Here is a 25162-nt window from a genome sequence, read left to right on the forward strand (position 1 = left end):
AGTAAGTCAACTTTCTGCAATGTGACACACAACGCAGGGCTTACCTTGCTAACTTCCTTTTTGTGCCATGGGAGTCTGTAGTGATATCACTGCAGGCCAGTGATGCTGCTGGTGTCATGGGTTTGGGCATTTAGGCTGCATCCCTGCGTGAGGCCAGCCGTCAGTCATCCATAGGCATAGATCCCCCCCTTTCCCATTTATCACATGGTAGGACTGGCCGTGAGCCCATGAGATTCAGGCCCAGATTTATACTTGATTTGTGCTGAATTAGTGTCTTTTTTTGTTTTGTTTTTTTAACACTAGTTCAGTGCAAACTTAACTCCTTATTTATATTTAAAATATCGGTCATAATAATAGTCATGGTTTAAGTGTGTGAACCTACCTTGTGTCAATGAGATGCAAGGTTGGCGTTCCCGCCCAAAAAATGACTCTAGGGCCCTAATGCCTTATTTATCCTCCTGTGCAAAGATGGTGCACAGGAGGGAGGTGGGGCTAAATAATGGCGCTAAGCCTGCTTAGCGGCAATATTGAACGCCTGGGTCTGGGCAGGAGTTAGGGGGCCTGTGGACCCATTTCCATGGTCAAACACCATGAAAAGAGCACACTGGTGCCTGCCCCAGGTACACCCCCACCCACACCAGGGGGTCCCCACAGGATGGGGGAAACCATTCCAGGTAAGTAGAGGTAGGTATTTTGCTTTTATTTTTATTTTAATTTTATTTTTTTAATGCCATTGCGGTTCCTGGCCAGTAAAACAAATACCATTACATTGTCTAAATCATCATTGTCAATACAGCATTAATAAAACAAATTCAAGGTGTACATATTTCTTTTTTCTACTTTGATCGAGGTGTGCCTGCAGCTTTAGGACCAACAAGCAGGGCTTCCCACACTCCACAGCCCTTGTGCAAAACCCCAGCTCCAAGAGTGCTTTATACCTTGAAAATGCCCTCCAGGGGCACTAAAGTAACTCCCTGGGAGACTTAAGGCTACCTTTAAGCACATCATCTGAAAGTGCGGTTGCACCTATGGTAGGCCCCCCTGCACATACTCTAAAACTGTTGATTCTAACATTGCCCACTTGTGGAGCACCACAAGGAGAAATAATATGGAAATTTCACCCCATGCAAGGGCTTATATGGCTTCCCTCAGCCTCAGAGGTGAATGTATTGTGATGCAATACTTTTTTGGAAATCCCAGATGTCCCTGCACTTGATGGGGTACCCTGCAATTGTGACCCCTCACCCCATGACCGCCTTCGATTCCCTCACTACCACCCAGCCCCTCATCTTTCCAATGCCCTCTTTCACATGCATTAATTTGTTTGAAAGCACTTGTAAAGGCTCTGACTTTACTTATCAACTTAACTATCACATAAGATATAAATCTGTTCTTTGCAGCAGGCACCCTGTACGCTAACTTTATGGCTGCCACTAGAGAAAACTTCCCTCTCTCTCCCTAGCAGGAACATTAATCACAAGAGGTATCTTTCTTAAGCAGTCAATTATACATAATGTCTAATGGTTTATTGAATTTTTGTTATGGTAACATGGATGGTAGATTTGAATCCCATTTAGGTAAGCTTGTCATTTCCAAAGCCCACATCCTTGTTCTTAGTGTAAATATTTTCTTGGTTTCTAGGTCTACTGTGCAGCCAGTGTAGTACCAGACTCCGTGTGTTCACAACTTGGCAGGAAATCACTACGAACCATAGCAGCATAGCTTCATTGCAGCAGGCTGCCTCAGGCACTTGTTCTCAGAGAGTTTGGAAAACTGTTTCTAGGTTTATTGGAGTCGCCTATGTGAAAGGCTTGTCGCAACTGGCTCTACATTTCTGGACTGTGAGTATAAAACTGAATCAAGTAGTCTCAGACTTGATCACTTTGTCCTGTTGACAGAAAATATGTCTCAGCAAAGTCTTTTCAACTTTGGGTTCAAAAGAAGTAAAGACACTGATAAAGAAAAGCCAGGGGAAGGAAATCAAAAAGAACCAACTGAGGTTCTGTGTTGTACCACCCCACATAATCCTAACCTAAACAAGAACAAAAAGTACGATGCTGAAAAAAGAAAACGAGTTTTTCAGTCTCACTGGGTGGAATCCTGGCCATGGCTAGCCCTGAAGGAAAGCCAGGAAGGAGAAGGACCAAAAATGTACTGCACTATTTGCCAAAAATATCCTACTGTAGCAGTCAGCTATTCAGGTTCAGGTAGAAATGCATTCTTAAGTGGATGTGACCAGTTGCGCATTGAACCAATTAGAGCTCATGAAACTAGCAAGGCACATATGACATGTGTTTCATGGCACCGCCAGGAAATGAAAGAAATGGCGTTGCAGTCTCTAACTCTTAGAGCGAGTACCTCAAATTCCAGTCCCCCTACAGAGCAGCCCCTCATCATGCAAGCACTGCAAAAGCTGAAGGAGAGAGAAAGAAAGAAACTGACCATCTTGTTTAACAATGCTTACCTAATAGCAAAACAAGGTAAGCCACTCTCAGACATGGAAATCATATGTAGGGCTATGAAGAAAGCTGGTGTGGATATAGGAGAAAATTATACAAACCGCGAAAAGGCCTCAGAGTTCATAAGATGTGAGGCAGATATACTTCGACAGGACATCCAAAAAATTGTTTCAAATTCTCGCTTCATTTGCATTATCGCGGACGGAAGCACAGATAATGCCATCATTGAACAGGAAACCGTGCTGGTGAGAGTAGTCAGTGATGGGAAACCCTACACTCTATTTGCAGATCTTGTTCCACTTGAACATGCACATGCTCGCGGTGTCCTGGATGGTATAGCTAAAGGAATCCAAAAGGTTATCTTTGGATTTAGTAGGCATGAGGTCCACAGAATATCCAGGCCCATCACTAATAGCTGTCAATTTTGATGGTGCTGCAGTAATGATGGGATCTAAGGGAGGAGTTGCAGCACTTCTAAAGAAAGACATTCCTTTTCTTCTACCGTTCCACTGTGTAGCTCACAAACTTCAGCTTGGGATTCTAGACGCTGTAAAATCCAAACCCTCTATTTGTCAGTTTGAAGAAACTTTGAAATGGATTTTCAAATTTTACTGGTACAGTCCTAAGAGGCGACGAGATGCCAAAGAAATTTCAAGAATAATTGATGAAAACTTTGCACATTTCACTGATATTAAACAGATTAGATGGGTATCCAGCAAAACCCGAGCTTTGGCAGCCATGCAACAAAACCTGCAGACTGTGGTTCTACACCTGGGACAGGTTGCAGCTGGGAGTGATGATTCTGCTGCTAAGGCAAAAAAGTACCTCTCAATTGTAACGAGCTTTACATTTATAAAAAACCTTTACAGCCCGAGAGATGTTCTGAAGCCAGTGTCTAAGCTTTCAGAATTCTTTCAGTCTAATGAACTGCTTTTAATGCATGTTCCACCTGCTGTAGAGAAGTGTGCATTGACCCTAGTAGGCCTTAAGAGTGAGTTGGGTGAATACATGCAGCAGTTTAAAAAACTGTACCACCCTGAAGAAAAAAAAGTTTGGAAACATTTCTACTGATGGCTGGGAAATAAAGTTATCAGGCTGCTGTCCACCAGCAGCAACAATCCAAAGTGACAGTGAGTTCATTGACAGTGTAGTTAAGTATATTGATGAGGTTTTCAAATTTTAATTCCATGCCAGTTCAAGGATTTCAGGCATTTGATTATACACTATGGCCAGAGAGTAGAGAGGAAGGATAAGTTACTTACCTGTAAATCCTAGTTCTCTTCCAGGGGTATCCTCATCAAAGTCATAAACATTGAATATTCCCGCCCTTGTGCGGGGACCCCGGAGCATATATAAAATATATACACATTATACATGTGTAACAAACAGTCATGCAGGCTATCATGTTAAAAACAGGCTAAAATGCTTTATTTCTATGAAGTTTTTTTTTTTTTTTTAAATACTACAATAGAGCATAAATAAGTACCCAAGCTCCTAAAACTAGGCTTGGGGAAGTAAGCAGTAGAAAACTCTAGTGAAAAAATAGAGAAAACTGCATTGAAAAACAATGAAGCATTCTTAGCCAATAGGCTGCATGTAGGTTAACACAGGAGAACCATAAAAACTTTGGCACTGTGCCTTTAAGACCCTGAGCACCTCCAGTATCCCACCATGCCTCAGGGGTGAAGGAAAGGTGACAGTTGGTTCACAGTTAGGTCAGTTCTTTTTACGGTGACAATTTGTATAATTGAATCAAAATACTGTCTGTCCTGCACTTCCAGTAGACGTGTGTCCGGGGAGGAGGGTGGGTTGTTTATGACTTTGATGAGGATACCCCTGGAAGAGAACTAGGATTTACAGGTAAGTAACTTATCCTTCTCTTCCAGGGGATCCTCATCAATAGTCATAAACATTGAATAGATTAGCAAGCCCATCCCTAAACCCAGCGGACTGTCCGATAGAAGTGCAGGAATAGACATGTCTTACGCAAATAAATTCCTTAGAGAGGCCTGCCCCACTTGGGCATCCGCTCTTGCATCTGAGTCTAAACAATAATGTCTTGTAAAAGTATGGACAGACTTCCATGTAGCAGCCTTACAAATCTCAGATATAGGAACATTGTTAAGGAGAGCAGCAGTAGCCGCTTTTCCCCTTGTGGAATGCGCTCTAGGCCGCGCTAGCAATTGTCTATAAGCTAGCTGGTAAGTATTAACAATACAAGAGACTATCCATCTTGATATTGTTCGCTTAGATGCTGCTTCTCCTGTCCTTAAATGACCATAGTTCACAAACAAGCGGTTAGAGTGTCTAATCGATTTTGTCTTGTCCAGATAAAATTTCAGCACTCTTTTCAAGTCTAATGAGTGCAATGCTTTCTCAGCCGGAGTTTCCGGATTGGGAAAGAACGTCGGTAAAGTTATGGTCTGATTAATATGGAATTCTGACACCACCTTCGGAAGGAAAGATGGGTGAGTTCGTAGAACTACTCTATTGTCATGAAAAACCGTGTACGGTTCTTTTGCAGACAAGGCCTGGATCTCACTGACCCTCCTCGCTGAAGTAATGGCCACCAGAAAAGCCGTTTTCCACGTAAGGTGTTGTAAGGAGGCCTTATGGATAGGCTCGAAAGGAGGGCCCATAAGTTTTGCTAGGACTATGTTCAGTTCCCACGGAGGAGAAGGCCTCCGAATTGGCGGAAAAACTTTCTTCAAACCAATCCTTGACTACAGGTTTCGTAAAGAAGGATTCCTGAGAAGGTGACTTGCGATAGGCAGTAATAGCAGACAAATGTACCTTAATAGATGATACCTGCAGACCGGATTTCGCTAGGTGAAGCAAATAGGACAGTATGACGTCCTCCTGCGCCCGTATGGGATTATGGCCTTGCTGACAGCACCATATGTAGAATCTCTTCCACTTAAAAGCGTAGGAACGCCGCGTGGAAGGCCGTTTGGACTCTTTCAAGATGTTCATGCACTCCTGCGAGAGTCCTAGGTGCCCATACTGCAGGAATTCAGGAGCCATGCTGTTAAGCTCAGAGAGGGTAGGTTGGGATGCAGAATCCTGCCCTCCATTCTGCTCAGAAGATCCGGTCTGCACGGCAGCCTCCTGTGAGGTTTTTCCGACAGGTTGAGGAGATCCGTGTACCAGAATTGTCAAGGCCATTGTGGCGCTATAAGAATCATTCTGGTCCTGGATCCGTAAAGTTTGCTGATCACTGCCGGAATGAGGGGAATCGGAGGAAAAGCGTAAAGAAATGTCCCTGACCAGTCGATCAACAGGGCATTCCCTCGAGATCCTGGACGGTAGAACCTGGATGCGAAGTCTGGGCATTTCCTGTTTACATCGTCTGCGAAGAGGTCCAGTTGAGGCCGACCCCATTGCGCAAAGATGTATTCTGCGACTTCGTCGTGCAGGACCCAATCGTGAACGTCCTCCAGGTGTGTGCTTAGAAAGTCTGCTTCTACGTTCTGCTGACCTGGCAGGTGAACTGCTGTGATTGACATTCCTCTGGCCAGGAGCCAATGCCATATCGCTTGGGACTCTCGTGAAAGGGGTAGGGATCTCGTTCCCCCTTGTTTGTTCAAGTAATACATCGTGGTTGTATTGTCCGTCTGTATCAATAGAGTTTTCCCCTGAATTAGCGGTGTGAAAGACTTGAGAGCCAGATGGACCGCTCTGAGTTCTAGCAGATTGATGTGGTACTGCTTCTCCTTGTCTGACCACAGACCCTGCGCTTGAAAAGGACCCAGATGAGCCCACCATCCCTGAAGAGACGCATCCGTTACCAGAGTGTCGGATGGAAGTACCTGGTGAAACGGAGCGCCCACTGACAGGTGAGGTCTGTGCATCCACCATCTCAATGACTGCAGTGCTACCTCCGGTAGCCGCATTGTGTCTTCCCAGCGACCTGTTCTTTGGCTCCAATTGGCCTCCAATGCCTCTTGGAGGGGTCTCATGTGGAGTCTAGCATTTGGGACAATAAAGATGCACGATGCCATGGAGCCCAGTAGTGATGTCACCTGACGTGCCGTAGGTGCGCTGGCTCTCAACAGGTCCTGGCACTTCATGTTTATTGAGGACAGTCGTTCCTCCGAAGGATACACTTTTTGTAGTTCTGTGTTTATGATAGCTCCTAGGTAGTGAAGACTCTGCGTTGGAGTCAAGGTTGACTTCTGGTAATTGACCTGAAGACCTAGAGCTTCGCAAACTCCTAGTACAATGTCCCGATGGCTTCTCGCCTGCTCCGGAGAAGAAGCCTTTAGTAGCCAGTCGTCTAGGTATGGATATATGTATATCCTTTGTCTTCGTAGATGTGCCGCCACCACTGCCATACATTTCGAGAAAACTCTTGGAGCAGATTTCAGGCCAAAGGGTAGAACCCTGAACTGGTAATGCTGTAACGCTACTCGAAAGCGCAGGAATTTGATGCTTTGGAGCTATTGGGATGTGGAAATACGCATCCTGCAGCTCTTGTGATAGAGTGCCACTCGTGAAGATGAGCAATAATACTTCCCCCCACCGGAGTGGTGTACAGTGTCGAGGGAAGCGAGACTTCATTGCTTAGTGGGTGCTTTTGGAGTGGACTGTTGAGGTCTACTTGACCCTCTCTCCCTTGTGTTTCTTCGCTGAAACAGAGGGCGTCCCTGTCGTTGCTGAGACCTTTGCGACCAATGAGGGGTTTGAACCCTCTGTTGGAAAGGGCGTCTATCGTACGGTCTGTACCTCCGCCTGAAATCTTTCCTTCTTTCGAGGCCTACCGCCTTCATGGTATCCACCTCGGTCTTCATGCGGGCCATCTCTTCGTCTGCATGGGCACCGAATAGAGAATTCCCGGCAAATGGGAGATTCAGGATACGTTGTTGTGCCTCCTGTTTCAAGCCAGTGAGCCTCAGCCAGGAAGATCTCCTCGCACAGATACCATGTGCGTACCCATGAGCCGCCAAATCCGCCCCATCCGCTGCCGTGCTGATAACTTGGTTAGATACCAGGCATCCTTCCTGTAGAATCTCTTGGAAATCTTGCCTGTCTTCTCTGGGCAGTTTTTCTGTAAATCTACTGAGGGAATCCCACAGAGAACGATCGTACCTGCCCAGGAGCGCAGACGCACTAGAGACCTTCATTGCTGAAGCCGCTGTCCCGCACATCTTTCTTCCCAGGGAGTCTAAATGCCTGCTCTCTTTATCCGGGGGTACCGTGGATGAAGATGCCACCGAGTGGGTCTTTCGGGCGGCAGCTATGATCACGGAGTCTGGTGGCGGATCCTTCCTAAGGAATAAAGGGTCTTGCTCCGGAGCCTTGTACTTTTTAAGAATCCGAGCCGGGGCAGACTTAAGCGAGGCTGGGGCCAGAAAAGTGTCCATGGTCGGCTGCAACAAACCAGGCACTAGAGGCAGCAACTTTTTCGACGCTGATCTCTGTTGTAGCGTTTCAAAGATGATTGATGAGGAGGTAGACGGTTCTGGAACCTCTATATTGAGTTTCTGCGCTCCTCTTAGCAACACCTCGTTGAAAGTGGTTATGTCATCCACTGGTGAGACTCTAGCAGGTGGTGAATCTGTAAGAGTAGGTGAGTAACGCCCGACAGAAGAACCTGATGAAGACCAAGAGGGTGATCTTCTTGAGCGCGACCTGGATCTCCGTTGAGAGCGAGATCTGCTGCGGGACGCTGTAGCCGAGCGCCTAGGCCTCGCAGTCGGCTGTCGAGGAGCTGAACGAGCCCGTTCTGCCCCGGCTGTCGGCGATGGCGTTCTTGGCGGGGAGGCAGTGGGTGAATACATTCGCGAATATTGCGAATCTGGGGAGGCCGCTGGTCTGTTGAGGCTCTCCAGCCATCTCGGAGATAGGTTGATGGGCGAGACATGTCCAGGAGATGCTCTTGACCGAGAAGAGTCGCTCGGTATGGAGACCACTGGAGACTGAGCCTTGTCTGGCGAGGGGCGATGTTCTGCTCCCTGTTGGACAGGTAAAACCTGCGTCGACGTCGATGGCTGTTTCGACGTCGAAGGACGCCCAGTCGATTGGTCCTGCCTCGACGTTGAGTGCCTTGACGTCGAACGGCGTTCCTTGGACCTCGACCTGCTCGCCGTCGTGTGCCTCGACGTGGAGCGATCGGAGGTTGACGGCGGATGTTTCTCGTGCCGTCGTGGAGATCTCGACGTCGTGTGTCCTGACGTCGGGGGGCGCACAGCCTTTGGCGGCGACCGGGCATGCCGGCGGTGGCTCGACGTCGATCGGTGGGCTGCCGTCGACGGAGACCTGCCCCTGCTCTGATGTTCCCTCGACGCTGTTCCCTTCGACGTCGGGTGCGTCGCCGTCGATCTATGCCGGTGGGACGGTGGTAGCAACGACGTCGACGGTGAACAAACAGGTATTTTCCTACCTGTCGACCGGGCCATTCTCTCCTGAGAATGGCCTTCTGGATGCCTGGGGAGTGAGGAGGACGATGTTCTTTTCCTCTCCTGAAGCCCATGAAGTCGGATCTTCTCTCTGTCTTTCAGAGTCCTCCTAGACATGTTCTTACAGTACTTACAAGTGTCAGGGCAGTGACTCTGAGGCAGGCACACTATGCACAGAGAGTGGGGATCTGACTGGGCCTTCTTCCCACAAGCAGGGCATTTGACAAAAAGAGAAGGCATTTTTCTGTCAGAAAAAACCTTCCTAGCTCAGACAAAGATGTTACTTGTCGAGTGAAAAGTGAAAAAACGCTTTTTTAAAGAATTTTTCTGAGGAAAACTCAGAAAAACTGAGAGCTCAATGCTCCAGGATCCTCTCAGAAGAAGCCGGAAAAAAAGAACTGACCTAACTGTGAACCAACTGTCACCTTTCCTTCACCCCTGAGGCATGGTGGGATACTGGAGGTGCTCAGGGTCTTAAAGGCACAGTGCCAAAGTTTTTATGGTTCTCCTGTGTTAACCTACATGCAGCCTATTGGCTAAGAATGCTTCATTGTTTTTCAATGCAGTTTTCTCTATTTTTTCACTAGAGTTTGCTACTGCTTACTTCCCCAAGCCTAGTTTTAGGAGCTTGGGTACTTATTTATGCTCTATTGTAGTATTTAAAAAAAAAAAAAAAAAAAAAAAAAAAACTTCATAGAAATAAAGCATTTTAGCCTGTTTTTAACATGATAGCCTGCATGACTGTTTGTTACACATGTATAATGTGTATATATTTTATATATGCTCCGGGGTCCCCGCACAAGGGCGGGAATATTCAATGTTTATGACTATTGATGAGGATCCCCTGGAAGAGAACTGTATAAATCTGGGCTCTCTGATATTGAGGCAATTGTTCAACATTTTGAAGTACTTTTCACCACAGACGAGCGGTTGGCAATTGTAGAGGAGTTTTGTAGACTTAAAACCCATATGAAAAGCTTTCAGAGCAAAGGCATTCCTGTATTGCCTGCATACTCCACCCTGCTAGCAACAAAAACTCCTACATTAACTAATATATTAAAGCTCGTGGAGATGATGTTCACATTTAGTGTGTCTACAGCAGAAGCGGAACGTGTGTTTTCTGCAATGAATGTCATTAAGAACCCACTAAGAACACGGTTAAATCAAGATATTCTCCAAGATCTAATGCTTCTTAAAATAGAAGGGCCCAACTTTGAGGAATATGATCCCAGCAGAGCTATTGATCTCTGGCTTACAACAGGAGGCACAAAGCATGTGTGCGGACATAAGAGGCCACATCTATCATAACTACGGAAGTATTGTCAACAATGAGTCTTAGAGCAGCTTGCCATGCAAGATCATTTACTGCTGTATTCCTATACAATTTCTATACTTTTGGACAATAGGGATAATGTAACAGCTTTTCAAGTTTTTCTTTAGCATGATTACAAACCACTGAATAGTTATTGGTTTAATAAAACAAAATAAAAACATATTACATGTTTCTGTGTCAGCCCTTATAATTGATGTAGGTGGGACAAGTGGATTTTTCAGGACATGTAGATCTCATTAGCATTTTGTCCCTTGGCCAAGTAGATTATTTAAAAAATTCCACACCCCTGGAACGGTCATATCTGCCTAGGAGTGCAGACGCGCTGGAGACCTTCATTACAGATGCTGCCGTGCCGCACATTTTTCTCCCCAGAGAGTCTAGATGTCTGCTCTCTTTGTCCGGTGGGACCGTGGAGGATGATGCCACTGAGTGAGTTTTTGGGGCTGCGGCCAATATTACTGAGTCCGGCGGCGGATCCGTTCTTAGGAATAAAGGATCTTGTTCAGGCGCTTTATATTTTTTCTAAATTCTAGCAGGAGCAGATTTGAGGGTGGCTGGCGCCAAAAAAGGGTCCATGGTTGGCTGCAACAGACCAGGCACTAGCGGTAGTAGCTTTTTCGAAACTGCTCTATGTTGTAGAGTCTCAAAAATGACCGATAAGGAGGTTGATGGTTCTGGAACCTCTATATTTAACTTCTGTGCTCCCCTGAAAAGTACCTCATTAAAAGTAGTGATGTCATCCACCGGTGAAACTCTAGCCGGTGGAGAATCTGTTAAGGTGGGGGAGTATCGTCCGATGGATGACCCTGACGATGACCAAGCGGGCGATCTTCTGTGTCGTGATCGTGACCTAGATCGTCGCCGGGAACGTGACCTGCTGCGAGACGCTGTAACAGAGCGCCCAGGCCTCGTGGTCGGTTGGCGAGAAGCAGAACAAGCCCGTCCTGCCCGCGCTGTCGGTGATGGCGTTCTCGGGAGAGAGGCAGTAGGAGAGTACATCCGTGAGTACTGCGAATCTGGGGAGGCCGCTGGTCTGTTAAGGCTCTCCAAACATCTTGGTGACAGATTGATGGGTGAAACATGCCCCGATGATGCCGCTCTCGAACGAGATGAATCACTCCTTATGGAGACCACTGGAGATGGAGCGGCCTTATCTGCTGGCAGAAGTTGATGTTCTACTCCCTGCGAGACAGATAAAACCTGCGTCGACGTCGACAGCTGTACTGACGTCAAAGGGAGCGCCGTCGGTTGTTCTTGCCTCGACGTTGTGTCTCGACGTCGAACGGCGATCTCTGGACCTCGACCTGCTCACCGTCGTGTGCCTCGACGTGGAGCGGTGGGCGGCCGACGGCGGATGTCACTCTCGCCGCCGTGGCGATTTCGACGTCGTGTCTGGACGTCGAGGGGCGCGAGGCCTTCGGTGGCGAATGGGCGCGCCGGTGATGACTCGACGTCGATCGGCGGGCTGCCGTCGACGGAGATATGCCCCTGCGATGGCCATGTTCTCTCGAGGCCATATCCTTCGACGTCGGGCGGGTCGCCGTCAACGGCGATCTATGGCGGTGAGATGGTGGCAGCGACGATGTCGGCGGGGAACAAACAGGTACTTTCCTACCTGTTGACGTCGACCTAGCCATTCTCTCCTGAGAGTGGCTTGTTGGCTGCCTGGGAAGCGAAGAGGATGATGTTTTCTGCCTCTCATGAAGCCCATGAAGCCTGATCTTTTCTCTGTCCTTCAGAGTCCTCTTTGACATGTTCTTGCAGTGTTTGCAAGTGTCAGGGCAGTGACTCTGAGGCAGGCACACAATACAAAGAGTGTGTGGATCTGACTGGGCCTTCTTCCCACAGGAAGGGCATTTCACAAAAAGGGAAGGCATTTTTCTGTCAGGAAAAAACTGCCAAACTCAGACAATGATGTTAGATGTCGAGAAAAACTCAGAAAAACTGAGAGCTCAATGCTCCAATATCCTCTCAGAAGAAGCCGGAAAAAAGAACTGACCTAACTGTGAACCAACTGTCACCTCTCCTTCAACCCTGAGGCATGGTGGGATACTGGAGGTGCTCAGGGTCTTAAAGGCATGGTGCCAAAGTTTTTATGGTTCTCCTGTGTTAACCTGCATGCAGCCTATTGGCTAAGAATGCTCCATTGTTTTTCAATGTATTTTTTTCTCTTTTTCTCTAGAGATTACTACTACTTATTTCCCTAAGCCCAGTTTTGGGGCTTGGGTAGATATTTATTCTCTATTGTAATTTTATTAAGATCAAAAAAAATAAAAAATAAAAAAACTTCATAGAAATAAAGCATTTTAGCCTGTTTATGATTATAGCCTGCATTGCTGTTTTACACATGTATATATGAGTTGTCTACTAAAAATGCTATACATATATATTTTTCGTGCATATTTCATACTTTATATGTGTGTATTTTATATATGCTCCGGGGTCCCCGCACAGGGGCGGGAATATTCAATGTTTATGACTATTGATGAGGATCCCCTGGAAGAGAACAAAGCCTGTACTGGGTGGAGGTGCTTCTCACCTCCCCCTGCAGGAACTGTAACACCTGGTGGTGAGCCGCAAAGGCTTATGCCTTTTGTTACAACACCCCAAGGAATCATAGCTAGTGGAGATGCCCACCCCTCTGGCCACTCCACCCACTTTTGGCGCCAAGGCTGGAGGAGATGAGGAAAACTAGGAGTCACCACCCACCAGTCAGGACAGCCCCTAAGGCCCCCAGAGCCGAGGTGACCTGTGCCTTTAGAAATCCTCCATCTTGAGATTGGAGGATTCCACCAATAGGGATGTGCCCCCTCCCCTCAGGGAAGAGGCACAAAGAGGGTGTAGCCACCCTCCAGGACAGTAGCCATTGGCTACTGCCCCCCAGACCTAAACACACCCCTATATTTAGTATTTAGGGGCAACCCCGAACCCAAGAAATCAGAATCCTGTAACCTACAAGGAGGACTGCTGACCTGAAAGCCCCGCAGAGACGATGGAGACGACAAATGACTTGGCCCCAGCCCTACCAGCCTGTCTCCAGACTCCAAGAACCTGCACAATAATGCATCCGATGGGGACCAGCGACCTCTGAAACCAAAGGACCACGCAACTCCTGAGAACAGCGGCACTGTTCAAAAACTGCAACAACTTTGCAACTTTAAAAGAACTCTTCCTGCCGGAAGCATGAGACTTCTCACTCTGCACCAGACGCTCCCAGCTCGAGTTCAGGACAACACCGCAGAGAGGACTCCCAGGCGACTAAAACAACGTGAATACCCTGAGTCGACCCCCCTGCAGCCTGCAAAGAGGATCCAGAGACTCCCCCTGACTGCGACTGCCTGGTAACAAGGAATCCGGTGCCTGGACCAAGCACTGCACCCGCAGCCCCCAGGACCGAGAGGAACCACCTTCCAGTGCAGGAATGACCAGCAGGCAGCCCTCTTCCTAGCCCAGTTGGTGGCTGGCCCGAGAAGCCCCCGTGTCCTGACTGCATTGCCTAAGTGACCCCAGTGTCTCTCCACTGCTTTCAATAGCAAACTCGATGTCTACTTTACACACTGCACCCGGCTGCCCCTGTGCCGCTGAGGGTGTGTTTTGTGTGCCCCTCCCCCCGTGCTCTACAAAACCCCCATGGTCTGCTCCCAGAGGATGCAGGTACTTACCTGCCAGCAGACTGGAACCAGAGCACCCCTGTTCTCCATAGGCACCTATGTGTTTTGAGCCCTTCTTTGATCTCAGCACCTGAACGGCCCTGTGTTGCTGTGGCTTTGGGGTTGCCTTGAACACCCCAGCAGTGGGATGCCTATACCCAGGAGACTTACTGCAAGTGCTTTACTTACCTGAGAAACCTAATCAAACTTACCTCCCCCAGGAACGGTTTATTTTTGTAGTGTCCACTTTTAAAATAGTGTAAAGAAATGGCTCCCTGTTGCAGTTACCCCCCACTTTTTGCCTGATACTGACTTGACTGAGAAGTGTGCTGGGACCCTGCTAACCAGGTCCCAGCACCAGTGTTCTTTCACCTAAAATGTACCATTGTCTCCACAATTGGCACACCCTGGCATCCAGGTAAGTCCCTTGTAACTGGTACCCCTGGTACCAAGGGCCCTGATGCCAGGAAAGGTCTCTAAGGGCTGCAGCATATCTTATGCCACCCTGGGGACCCCTCACTCAGCACAGACACACTGCTTGCCAGCTTGTGTGTGCTGATGAGAACAAAACGAGTAAGTCGACATGGCACTCCCCTCAGGGTGCCATGCCAACCTCACACTGCCTATGCAGTATAGATAAGTCACCCCTCTAGTAGGCCTTACAGACCTAAGGCAGGGTGCACTATACCATAGGTGAGGGCACCAGTGCATGAGCACTATGCCCCTACAGTGTCTAAGCAAAACCTTAGACATTGTAAGTGCAGGGTAGCCATAAGAGTATATGGTCTGGGAGTCTGTCAAAAACGAACTCCACAGCTCCATAATGGCTACGCTGAATACTGGGAAGTTTAGTATCAAACTTCTCAGAATAATAAACCCACACTGATGCCAGTGTTGGATTTATTAAAAAATGCACACAGAGCATCTTAGAGATGCCCCCTGTATTTTACCCAATTGTTCAGTGTAGGCTGACTGGTTCCAGCAGCCTGCCACACTAGAGACATGTTGCTGGCCCCATGGGGAGAGTGCCTTTGTCACTCTGAGGCCAGTAACAAAGCCTGCACTGGGTGGAGATGCTAACACCTCCCCCAGGCAGGAGCTGCCACACCTGGCGGTGAGCCTCAAAGCCTAACCCCTTTGTGCCAGCACCGCAGGACACTCCAGCTAGTGGAGTTGCCCGCCCCCTCCGGCCCCGGCCCCCACTTTTGGCGGCAAGGCCGGAGAAAATAATGAGAAAAACAAGGAGTCACCACTGGCCAGTCAGGACAGCCCCTAAGGTGTCCTGAGCTGAAGTGACTCCAACTTTTAGAAATCCTCCATCTTGCAGATGGAGGATTCCCCCAATAGGATTAGGGATGTGACCCCCTCCCCTTGGGAGGAGGCACAAAGAGGGTGTACTCACCCTCAGGGCTAGTAGCCATTGGCTACTAACCCCCCAGACCTAAACACGCCCTTAAATTTTGTATTTAAGGGCTTCCCTGAACCTAAGAATTTAGATTCCTGCAACTTACCTGAAGAAGAAGGACTGCTGAGCTGAAAAACCCCTGCAGAGGAAGAACAGAAGACACCAACTGCTTTGGCTCCACACTTACCGGCCTGTCTCCTGCCTTCCAAAGAAACCTGCTCCAGCGACGCTTTCCAAGGGACCAGCGACCTCTGAATCCTCGGAGGACTGCCCAGCTTCAAGAAAGACTAGAAACTCCCGAGGACAGCGGCACTGCTCCAAGAGAACTGCAACTTTGTTACAAGGAGCAGATTTAAAGACCCCTGCAACTCCCCGCAAGAAGCGTGAGACTTGCAACACTGCACCCGGCGACCCCGACTCGACTGGTGAAGAACAACCAACTCAGGGAGGACCCTCCGGCGACTCCCTGACTGAGTAACCAAAGTTGTCCCCCCTGAGCCCCCACAGCGACGCCTGCAGAGGGAATCCCCAGGCTCCCCCTGACCGCGACTGTCTGAACTCCATTTCCCGACGGCTGGAAAAGACCCTGCACCCGCAGCCCCCAGCCCCTAAAGAAACGGAACTTCTGTGCAGGAGTGACCCCCAGGAGGCCCTCTCCCTTGCCCAGGTGGTGGCTACCCCGAGGAGCCCCCCCCCCTTGCCTGCATCGCTGAAGAGACCCCTTGGTCTCCCATTGAAAACTAAAGGAAACCCGACGCTTGTTTGCACACTGCACCCGGCCGCCCCCGCGCTGCTGAGGGTGTACTTTGTGTGGACTTGTGTCCCCCCCGGTGCCCTACAAAACCCCCCTGGTCTGCCCTCCGAAGACGCGGGTACTTACCTGCTGGCAGACTGGAACCGGGGCACCCCCTTCTCTCCATTATAGCCTATGTGTTTTGGGCACCTCTTTGACCTTTGCACCTGACCGGCCCTGAGCTGCTGGTGTGATAACTTTGGGGTTGCTCTGAACCCCCAACGGTGGGCTACCTTGGACCAAAAACTGAAACCTGTAAGTGACTTACTTACCTGTTAAAACTAACATTACTTTACCTCCCCCAGGAACTGTGAAAATTGCACTGTGTCCACTTTTAAAACAGCTTATTGTGTTTTATGTGAAAAGTATACATGCTAATGAAATGATTCAAAGTTCCTAAAGTACTTACCTGCAATACCTTTCAAATGAGATATTACATGTAGAATTTGAACCTGTGGTTCTTAAAATAAACTAAGAAAATATATTTTTCTATAACAAAACCTATTGGCTGGATTTGTCTCGGAGTGTGTGTTCCTCATTAATTGCCTGTGTGTATGTACAACAAGGATTAGTTACTTACCTGTAAATCCTAGTTCTCTTCCAGGGGTATCCTCATCAAAGTCATAAACATTGAATATTCCCGCCCTTGTGCGGGGACCCCGGAGCATATATATATAAAATACATACCTATTATCATGTGTAAAACAGCAATGCAGGCTATAATCATAAATAGGCTAAAATGCTTTATTTCTATGCAAGTTTTTTTTTTTTTTTTTATATTATAAAATCACAATAGATCATAAATATCTACCTAAGCCCCAAAAACTGGACTTAGGGAAGTAAACAGCAGTAAATATCAGAGAAAAATAGAAAAAACCACATTGAAAAACAATGAAGCATTCTTAGCCAATAGGCTGCATGCAGGTTAACACAGGAGAACCATAAAAACTTTGGCACCGTGCCTTTAAGACCCTGAGCACCTCCAGTATCCCACCATGCCTCAGGGGTGAAGGGAAGGTGACAGTTGGTTCACAGTTAGGTCAGTACTTTTTTACGGTGACAATCTGTGTAACTGATCAGAAAGATAATCTGTCCTGCACTTCTAGGAGACTTAAGTCCGGGGAGGAGGGTGGGTTGTTTATGACTTTGATGAGGATACCCCTGGAAGAGAACTAGGATTTACAGGTAAGTAACTAATCCTTCTCTTCCAGGGGATCCTCATCAATAGTCATAAACATTGAATAGATTAGCAAGCCCATCCCTAAACTCTGCGGACTGTCCGAAAGAAGTGCAGGAAAGAATACATATTCATGCAAATCGATTTCTAAGAGAGGCCTGCCCCACCTGGGCATCCGCTCTTGCATCCGAGTCTAAACAGTAATGCTTAGTAAAGGTATGCACAGACTTCCATGTAGCAGCCTTACAAATCTCGGAAATTGGTACATTGTTAAGGAGGGCAGCAGTAGCCGCTTTTCCCCATGTGGAATGCGCTTTTGGCCTAGCCAGTAATTGCTTATTAGCCAGTTGGTAAGTGTTAACAATACAAGACACAATCCATCTTGATATAGTTCGTTTAGACGCTGCCTCTCCTGTTCTTAAATGACCATAATTCAGAAACAAATGGTTAGAATGTCTAATCGGTTTTGTTTTGTCCAAATAGAATTTCAGCACTCTTTTTAAGTCTAAAGAATGCAATGCTTTCTCAGCCGGAGTCTCCGGATTGGGAAAGAAAGTCGGTAAAGATATAGTCTGATTGATATGGAATTCTGACACCACCTTCGGAAGGAAAGATGGGCGAGTTCGCAGAACCACTCTATTATCGTGAAAAACCGTGTACGGTTCTCTGCAAGACAGAGCCTGAATTTCGCTGACCCTCCTCGCTGAAGTAATGGCCACCAAAAAAGCCGTCTTCCACGTAAGGTGCTGTAAAGAGGCCTTGTGGATAGGTTCAAAGGGAGGGCCCATAAGTTTTGACAGGACTACATTCAGTTCCCATGGAGGAGAAGGTCTCCGAATGGGAGGAAAAACCTTTTTCAAGCCTTCTAAAAAATCCTTGACTACAGGTATCGTAAAGAAGGATTCCTGAGAAGGCGACTTACGATACGCTGTAATTGCAGATAAATGAACCTTAATATAAGATACCTGCAGACCAGACTTCGCCAGATGAAGTAAATAGGATAGTATGACGTCCTCCTGAGCTCGTATGGGATTTATACCTTGTTGAGAGCACCAGATGTAAAATCTCTTCCACTTAAAAGCGTAAGAACGCCGCGTGGAAGGTCGTTTTGACTCTTTCAAGATGCTCATGCACTCCTGTGAGAGCCCTAGGTGCCCATACTGTAGGAATTCAGGAGCCATGCTGTCAAGCTCAGAGAGGGAAGGTTGGGATGTAGGATTCTGCCTTCCATTCTGCTCAGCAGATCCGGTCTGCACGGCAACCTCCTGTGAGGTCTTTCCGATAAGTTGAGTAGGTCCGTGTACCAGAATTGGCGGGGCCATTGTGGCGCTATCAGAATCATTCTGGTTCTGGAGTTGTAAAATTTGTTGATTACTGTCGGTATGAGGGGAATCGGTGGAAAGGCGTAGAGAAATGTCCCTGACCAGTTGATCAACAGGGCATTCCCTTGAGATCCCGGACGGCAGAACCTGGACGCGAAGTCTGGGCATTTTTTGTTTGTTTCGTCTGCAAAGAGATCCAACTGAGGTCGACCCCATTGACCGAAGATGTCCTCGACGACTTCGTCGTGTAGCACCCAGTCGTGCGCGTCTTCCAGATGTCTGCTCAGGAAATCTGCCTCTACGTTTTGCTGACCTGGCAGGTGTACCGCTGTGATAGACATTCCCCTGGCCAGGAGCCAATGCCATATCGTTTGGGATTCTCCAGACAGAGGTAGTGATCTTGTTCCCCCCTGTTTGTTCAGGTAATACATTGTGGTTGTATTGTCTGTCTGAACTAGGATAGATTTCCCCTGAACCAATGGAGAGAAAGATTTGAGAGCCAGATGGACTGCTCTGAGTTCCAGTAGATTTATGTGATAGTTCTTTTCCTTGTCGGACCAAAGACCCTGAGCTTGGAAGGAACCCAGATGAGCACCCCAACCCTGAAGAGACGCATCCGTTACTAGAGTGTCGACTGGAATTGTCTGGTGAAACGGAGAACCTATCGACAGGTGAGGTCTGTGCATCCACCATTGTAGTGATTGAAAAGCCACTGCTGGTAGTCGAACTCTGTCCTCCCAGTGACCAGTCTTTTGGCTCCAATTGTTCTCTAATGCCTCCTGAAGGGGCCTCATGCGTAGCCTGGCATTCGGGACAATGAAGATGCATGAAGCCATGGAGCCCAGAAGCGATGTCACCTGACGAGCTGTAGGTGCATCGGCTGTTAATAGATGTTGACACTTCCTGTGGATTGATAAAAGTCGTTCCTCCGAAGGATACACTCTTTGGAGCTCTGTGTTTAGTATCGCTCCCAGGTAGTGGAGGTTTTGTGTTGGAATCAAGGTTGACTTGTCGTGGTTGATTTGAATACCTAGAGACTCGAAAGTTCTTAGAACGATATCTCGATGTTTTCTCGCCTGATCCGGAGATGAGGCCTTCACTAGCCAGTCGTCCAGGTAGGGGTAGACGAATATTTTTTGTCTTCGAAGGTGTGCCGCTACCACTGCTACACATTTTGAAAAGACTCGGGGTGCAGACTTCAGGCCGAATGGAAGGACTCTGAATTGGTAGTGCTGTGACGCTATCTGGAAACGTAAAAATTTCCGATGTCTGGTTGCTATTGGGATGTGAAAATATGCATCCTGTAGGTCGATGGAGCACATCCAGTCTCCCTGATGCAGTTGCGGGACAATCTGGTGAAGGGCTAGCATCCTGAACTTTTGTTTTCTTATGTACTTGTTCAGGAGCCGTAAGTCCAGAATTGGTCTGAAGAGGCCCTGTTGACCTTTTTTCGCCACCAGAAAGTAACGGGAGTACACCCCTTTTCCTTTTTGTGCCGGAGGAACCTTTTCTACAGCTTTCTTTTGTAGGAGTGCGAGAACTTCCTTGCGTAGCAGGCTGAGATGAGAAGGAAAACACCTTGCTGGCGGCAAGTGTGGAGGAGGTTTTTTGAAAAGGAGAGAATAGCCATGTTCGACAATATTGAGCACCCATTTGTCTTTTGTGATTGAGTGCCACTCGCGAAGATGATGCGTAACACTTCCCCCCACCGGAGTGGTGCACAGTGCTGAGGGAAGCAATGCCTCATTGCTTTGATGGTGTCTTTGCTGTAGACTGTTGAGGTCTACTTGACCCTCTGTCTCTTGTGGGTCTACGTGCCTGAAACAGGGGACGTCCCTGTCGTTGTTGTGGCCTTTGAGACCAGTGAGGGGTTTGAACCCTCTGCTGGAATGGTCGTCTGTCATACGGCCTGTACCTCCGTCTGAAGTCTTTTTTACGTTCCAGGCCCACTGCCCTCATCGTGTCGACTTCCGTTTTCATTCGGGCCATCTCTTCATCTGCGTGGGTATCGAACAACGAACTCCCGCTGAATGGGAGGTTCAAAATGCGCTGCTGTGCTTCCTGTTTCAGACCCGTGAGCCGTAGCCAGGAAGACCTCCTAGCGCAGATTCCGTGCGCATACCCATGCGCAGCCAAATCCGCCCCGTCCGCCGCCGCGCTGATGACCTGGTTAGATACTAGGCCCCCTTCCAGCAAGATTTCCTGGAAGTCCTGTCTATCTTCCCTGGGCAACTTTTCTGTAAATCTGTGGAGTGAGTCCCACAGAGAGCGGTCATATCTGCCCAGAAGTGCTGAGGCGCTGGAGACCTTCATAGCAGATGCCGCCGTACCGCACATCTTTCTCCCCAGAGAGTCTAGGTGTCTGCTCTCCTTATCCGGGGGGACTGTGGAAGATGATGCCACAGAGTGTGTTTTTCTGGCTGCGGCTAAGATCACAGAGTCCGGTGGCGGATCCTTCCGCAGGAATAAAGGATCTTGTTCCGGAGCTTTGTATTTCTTTTGAATCCTAGCCGGGGCAGACTTGAGAGTGGCTGGAGACAGAAAAGTGTCCATAGTCGGTTGCAGCAAACCCGGTACTAGTGGCAGCAGTTTTCTCGAGACTGATCTGTGTTGTAGGGTCTCAAAGATAACTGAGGATGAGGTGGCCGGCTCTGGTACCTCAATATTTAGCTTCTGCGCTCCCCTTAGAAGAACCTCATTAAAAGTGGTGATATCATCCACCGGGGAAATCCTAGCAGGTGGAGAATCTGTGAGTGTGGGGGAGTAGCGCCCCACAGACGATCCTGAAGAAGACCAAGAAGGTGATCTTCTGCGTGGTGTTCGTGACCTGGTTCTCCTTCGGGAACGGGACCTGCTCCGAGAGGCTGTAGCAGAGTGTGCAGGTCTTGTGGTCGGCTGACGAGAAGCAGAACGAGCCCGTCCTGCTCTAGCTGTAGGCGATGGCGTTCTCGGTAATGAGGCAGTAGGAGAATACATCCTCGAGTATTGTGAATCCGGGGATGCTGTGATGGGAGAAACATGCCCCGATGCTCTGGAATGGGATGATGCACTCCTTATAGAGACCACCGGTGAGGGAGCTTTGTCCGCTGGCTCTACTGCCTGTGACACAGCTGAAGGTTGTGTCGACGTCGATTGCATCCTCGACGTCGAAGGTTGCGATGGCTGGTCTGCTCTCGAAGTCGAAGGTCTTGACGTCGGAGGTCTTGCCGTCGAGTGTCTTGACGCCGATCGCCTATCACGGGACCTGGACCTACTCGCCGTCGTGTGTCTCGACGTTGAGTGGCGAGTGGTCGACGGCGGATGTTCATGCCGTCGATGTGTTTTTGGTGTCGTGTCCTTCGACGCCAAGGGGTGAGACGTTCTCAACGGCGAACGGGAGCGCCGGAGATGACTCGACGCCGAACGGCGGCCTGCCGTCGACGGAGATGTACCCCTGTGTCCATGCTTCGACGTTTTGTCCCTCGACGTCGGTCTGGTCGCCGTCGACGGCGATCTATGCCGGTGAGACGGTGGTGCCGATGACGTCGATGGAGAACAAACAGGTACAATCCTACCTGTCGACGTCGATCGGGCCATTCCTTCTGCTGTAGGTCTGCGAAGTGAAGAGGATGTTGACTTTTTCCTCTCCTGAAGCCCATGTAGCCTGATCTTCTCTCTGTCTTTGAGAGTCCTCCTTGACATGTTCTTACAATACTTGCAGGTGTCAGGACAGTGACTCTGTGGCAGGCAGACAATACACAGAGAGTGTGGGTCTGACTGGGCTTTCTTCTTCCCACAAGAGGGACATTTTACAAAAAGAGAAGGCATTTTTCTGTCAGAAAAAACCTTCCTAGCTCAGACAAAGATATTACTTGTCGAGTGAAAAGTGAAAAACGCTTTTTTAAAGAATTTTTCTGAGGAAAACTCAGAAAAACTGAGAGCTCAATGCTCCAGGATCCTCTCAGAAGAAGCCGGAAAAAAGAACTGACCTAACTGTGAACCAACTGTCACCTTCCCTTCACCCCTGAGGCATGGTGGGATACTGGAGGTGCTCAGGGTCTTAAAGGCACGGTGCCAAAGTTTTTATGGTTCTCCTGTGTTAACCTGCATGCAGCCTATTGGCTAAGAATGCTTCATTGTTTTTCAATGTGGTTTTTTCTATTTTTCTCTGATATTTACTGCTGTTTACTTCCCTAAGTCCAGTTTTTGGGGCTTAGGTAGATATTTATGATCTATTGTGATTTTATAATATAAAAAAAAAAAAAAAAACTTGCATAGAAATAAAGCATTTTAGCCTATTTATGATTATAGCCTGCATTGCTGTTTTACACATGATAATAGGTATGTATTTTATATATATATGCTCCGGGGTCCCCGCACAAGGGCGGGAATATTCAATGTTTATGACTATTGATGAGGATCCCCTGGAAGAGAAATGCTTAACACTACTCCTTTGATAAGCCTACTGCTCGACCACACTACCACAAAATAGAGCATTAGTATTATCTCTTTTTGCCACTATCTTACCTCTAAGGGGAACCCTTGGACTCTGTGCATACTATTCCTTACTTTGAAATAGTGCATACAGAGCCAACTTCCTACAAATAGCTTATTGCCATTTTTACTAAAACTGTGGGTACTGCTGCTTTGAATCAAGGTTCTCTACTTACCTGTGTGAAGTACCTTGCATTTTATGTACTTACCTCAAATCTTGAGGTTCTAAAATAAATTAAGAAAATAGATTTTTCTATATAAAAACTATTGGCCTGGAGTTGAGTCTGTGTGTGTGTTCAACAAATGCTTAACACTACCCTCTGATAAGCCTACTGCTCAACCACACTACCACAAAATAGAGCATTAGTGTTATCTAATGTTGCCACTATTAACCTCTAAGGGGAACCCTTGGACTCTGTGCACACACACTCTCACTTTGAGATAGTCTATACAGAGCCAACTTCCTACAGTGGGTAATTCTGATGGAGGCTGATCCAAAGAGAGTGACAGCTGTGGGGTGTCTTGCAGCTCACCCACTATATCAGAAGATGGAGTTTGCATGTAATTCTTGGTCACAGATGCATGATAAAGCTATGCTTCGTACAGTCAATGTACACTGACTGACGCCCTGCACATATTATAACATACAAATCTGCTTATGTATTGTCTATATCTCAGACAGTATTTGAAGCACACGGTAAAAAATTAAGGATGCAGTTAATCTAACCTCTGGTGTATCCAGATTCATAAAAAAGTTGCTATGTAATAAAAATGTAGAAAGGTATCACTGGAGAAGCAGGTGTGAACTTGTCTTTAAAAACAAAGCTCTTGCATTAACATATGCTATGTTGCAATATATAAACTAAAAAGCCATGACATTGGGCAGTTCTTGTTAAAGACATAAGGAAAACAATGCTCCCACAGGTCGACTATCAGAAATAAGCTAGTTTGTTAATGGGAAGGTGGTGCCATGAGTGCCACACTACAGAAGTTGTTTTTATAGTTAAACTCAGACATCCTATTACAAAATATAAAACGTTAACCACAAGGATGGAAACAGTCATTCGTAATATCACATTTGCATCCACAACACTGCAAGGATACTACACAAAACCCAGTTAGCCTTACAACATATCAGTGCAGAGGCAACACAATTAAAACAAGCAAGTTAAAATGTTGGGTGAACTATACCCAGCATTAAATCCACACCTGGACAACAAAAGTGATGTTCCAATAAAGCATCTAAAAAAAAAAAAATAAAAAAAAAAGCTTAAGATCAATTTTACGATTGTACTCACCCCTTCACTGTGGGAAAGAGACTCGCCGGGTTCCTCCTCTTCCCACTCCTCATCACTGTCCACTTCATAGTCCAACACCTTCTGCAAAACAGTCAACATTTGTCGATTTCCTTCTTTTACAAGTGGGACTGTGATGCGGGGAGAACTACTCATGATTTAGGGGGCTCTGCGATTTTACACAGAATCGTTACACTACTAGCAAAGAAAGAAGATTCCCACCACACTATAAACTGTTTACTGACAAATATCCACCTTCTGCATGGCAATGGGGGTGCATGTGTACCCAGACAAAACATACGGTTCAAATTGAAGGTACATATACTTTACTAATTGCTTTAGCACTAGCAGAAACAAAGGAAATCTACCCTCATCTAAACTTTATATTGTACAAATAAGAGAAATGCAACCAACAAAGTACAACATGCATAGAAACAGGATGTGCATCTTTAAAAAGTCTGCCTAATGAAAGGGAGGAGAGTAAGAAACACAAAAAGAACAGAGGGCTGTTATGGCTGTTGGAATACTCACTTCATCTTTGAGCCAAGGCTTTCTGGGATGGATAACTGTGCTAGCCTTATTCCACGTTCCCCAGTAGGCAGGACGGTAATTTTCTGAAAACTGCAGGAGTTTCATTCTACCAAACGTTTTCCTCTCTGGAACGCTACCCATTGTGCCAGTGTCATCCTCTAGTAGGTCGCTGTTAAGGGGATCATCAGGCATTTCCTGCACATCATCGGTTTCACCGTTCTCCACAATCACATCACTGGCAAGTATTGTTAAAAAAGATAAAGGAATGGTTAGCGAACACTCTCCGAATTTAAGTATAAGAACATACTGCACCTTTAAAGTAAAGA

At 47.4% G+C, this 25162-nt stretch overlaps 1 protein-coding gene across 3 annotated transcripts in view; it reads right to left on the bottom strand.

Annotated features, from left to right (window-relative positions):
- CHAF1A (chromatin assembly factor 1 subunit A) overlaps window positions 1-25162 on the bottom strand; it is a 270727-nt gene that overhangs the window by 98778 nt on the left and 146787 nt on the right. For 2 of the 3 annotated variants that reach the window (XM_069216496.1, XM_069216494.1), the window contains 2 exons: window positions 24837-25071; window positions 24309-24389 (listed from right to left, as the gene is read on the bottom strand). In XM_069216496.1, coding sequence (XP_069072597.1) covers window positions 24309-24389; window positions 24837-25071 — 316 coding nt within the window. The remainder of the gene's footprint in view (window positions 1-24308; window positions 24390-24836; window positions 25072-25162) is intronic. The other variant, XM_069216495.1, reaches the window with a different exon arrangement.

This window comes from Pleurodeles waltl, chromosome 12, assembly GCF_031143425.1.
Source record: "Pleurodeles waltl isolate 20211129_DDA chromosome 12, aPleWal1.hap1.20221129, whole genome shotgun sequence".
NCBI lineage: Eukaryota > Metazoa > Chordata > Amphibia > Caudata > Salamandridae > Pleurodeles > Pleurodeles waltl.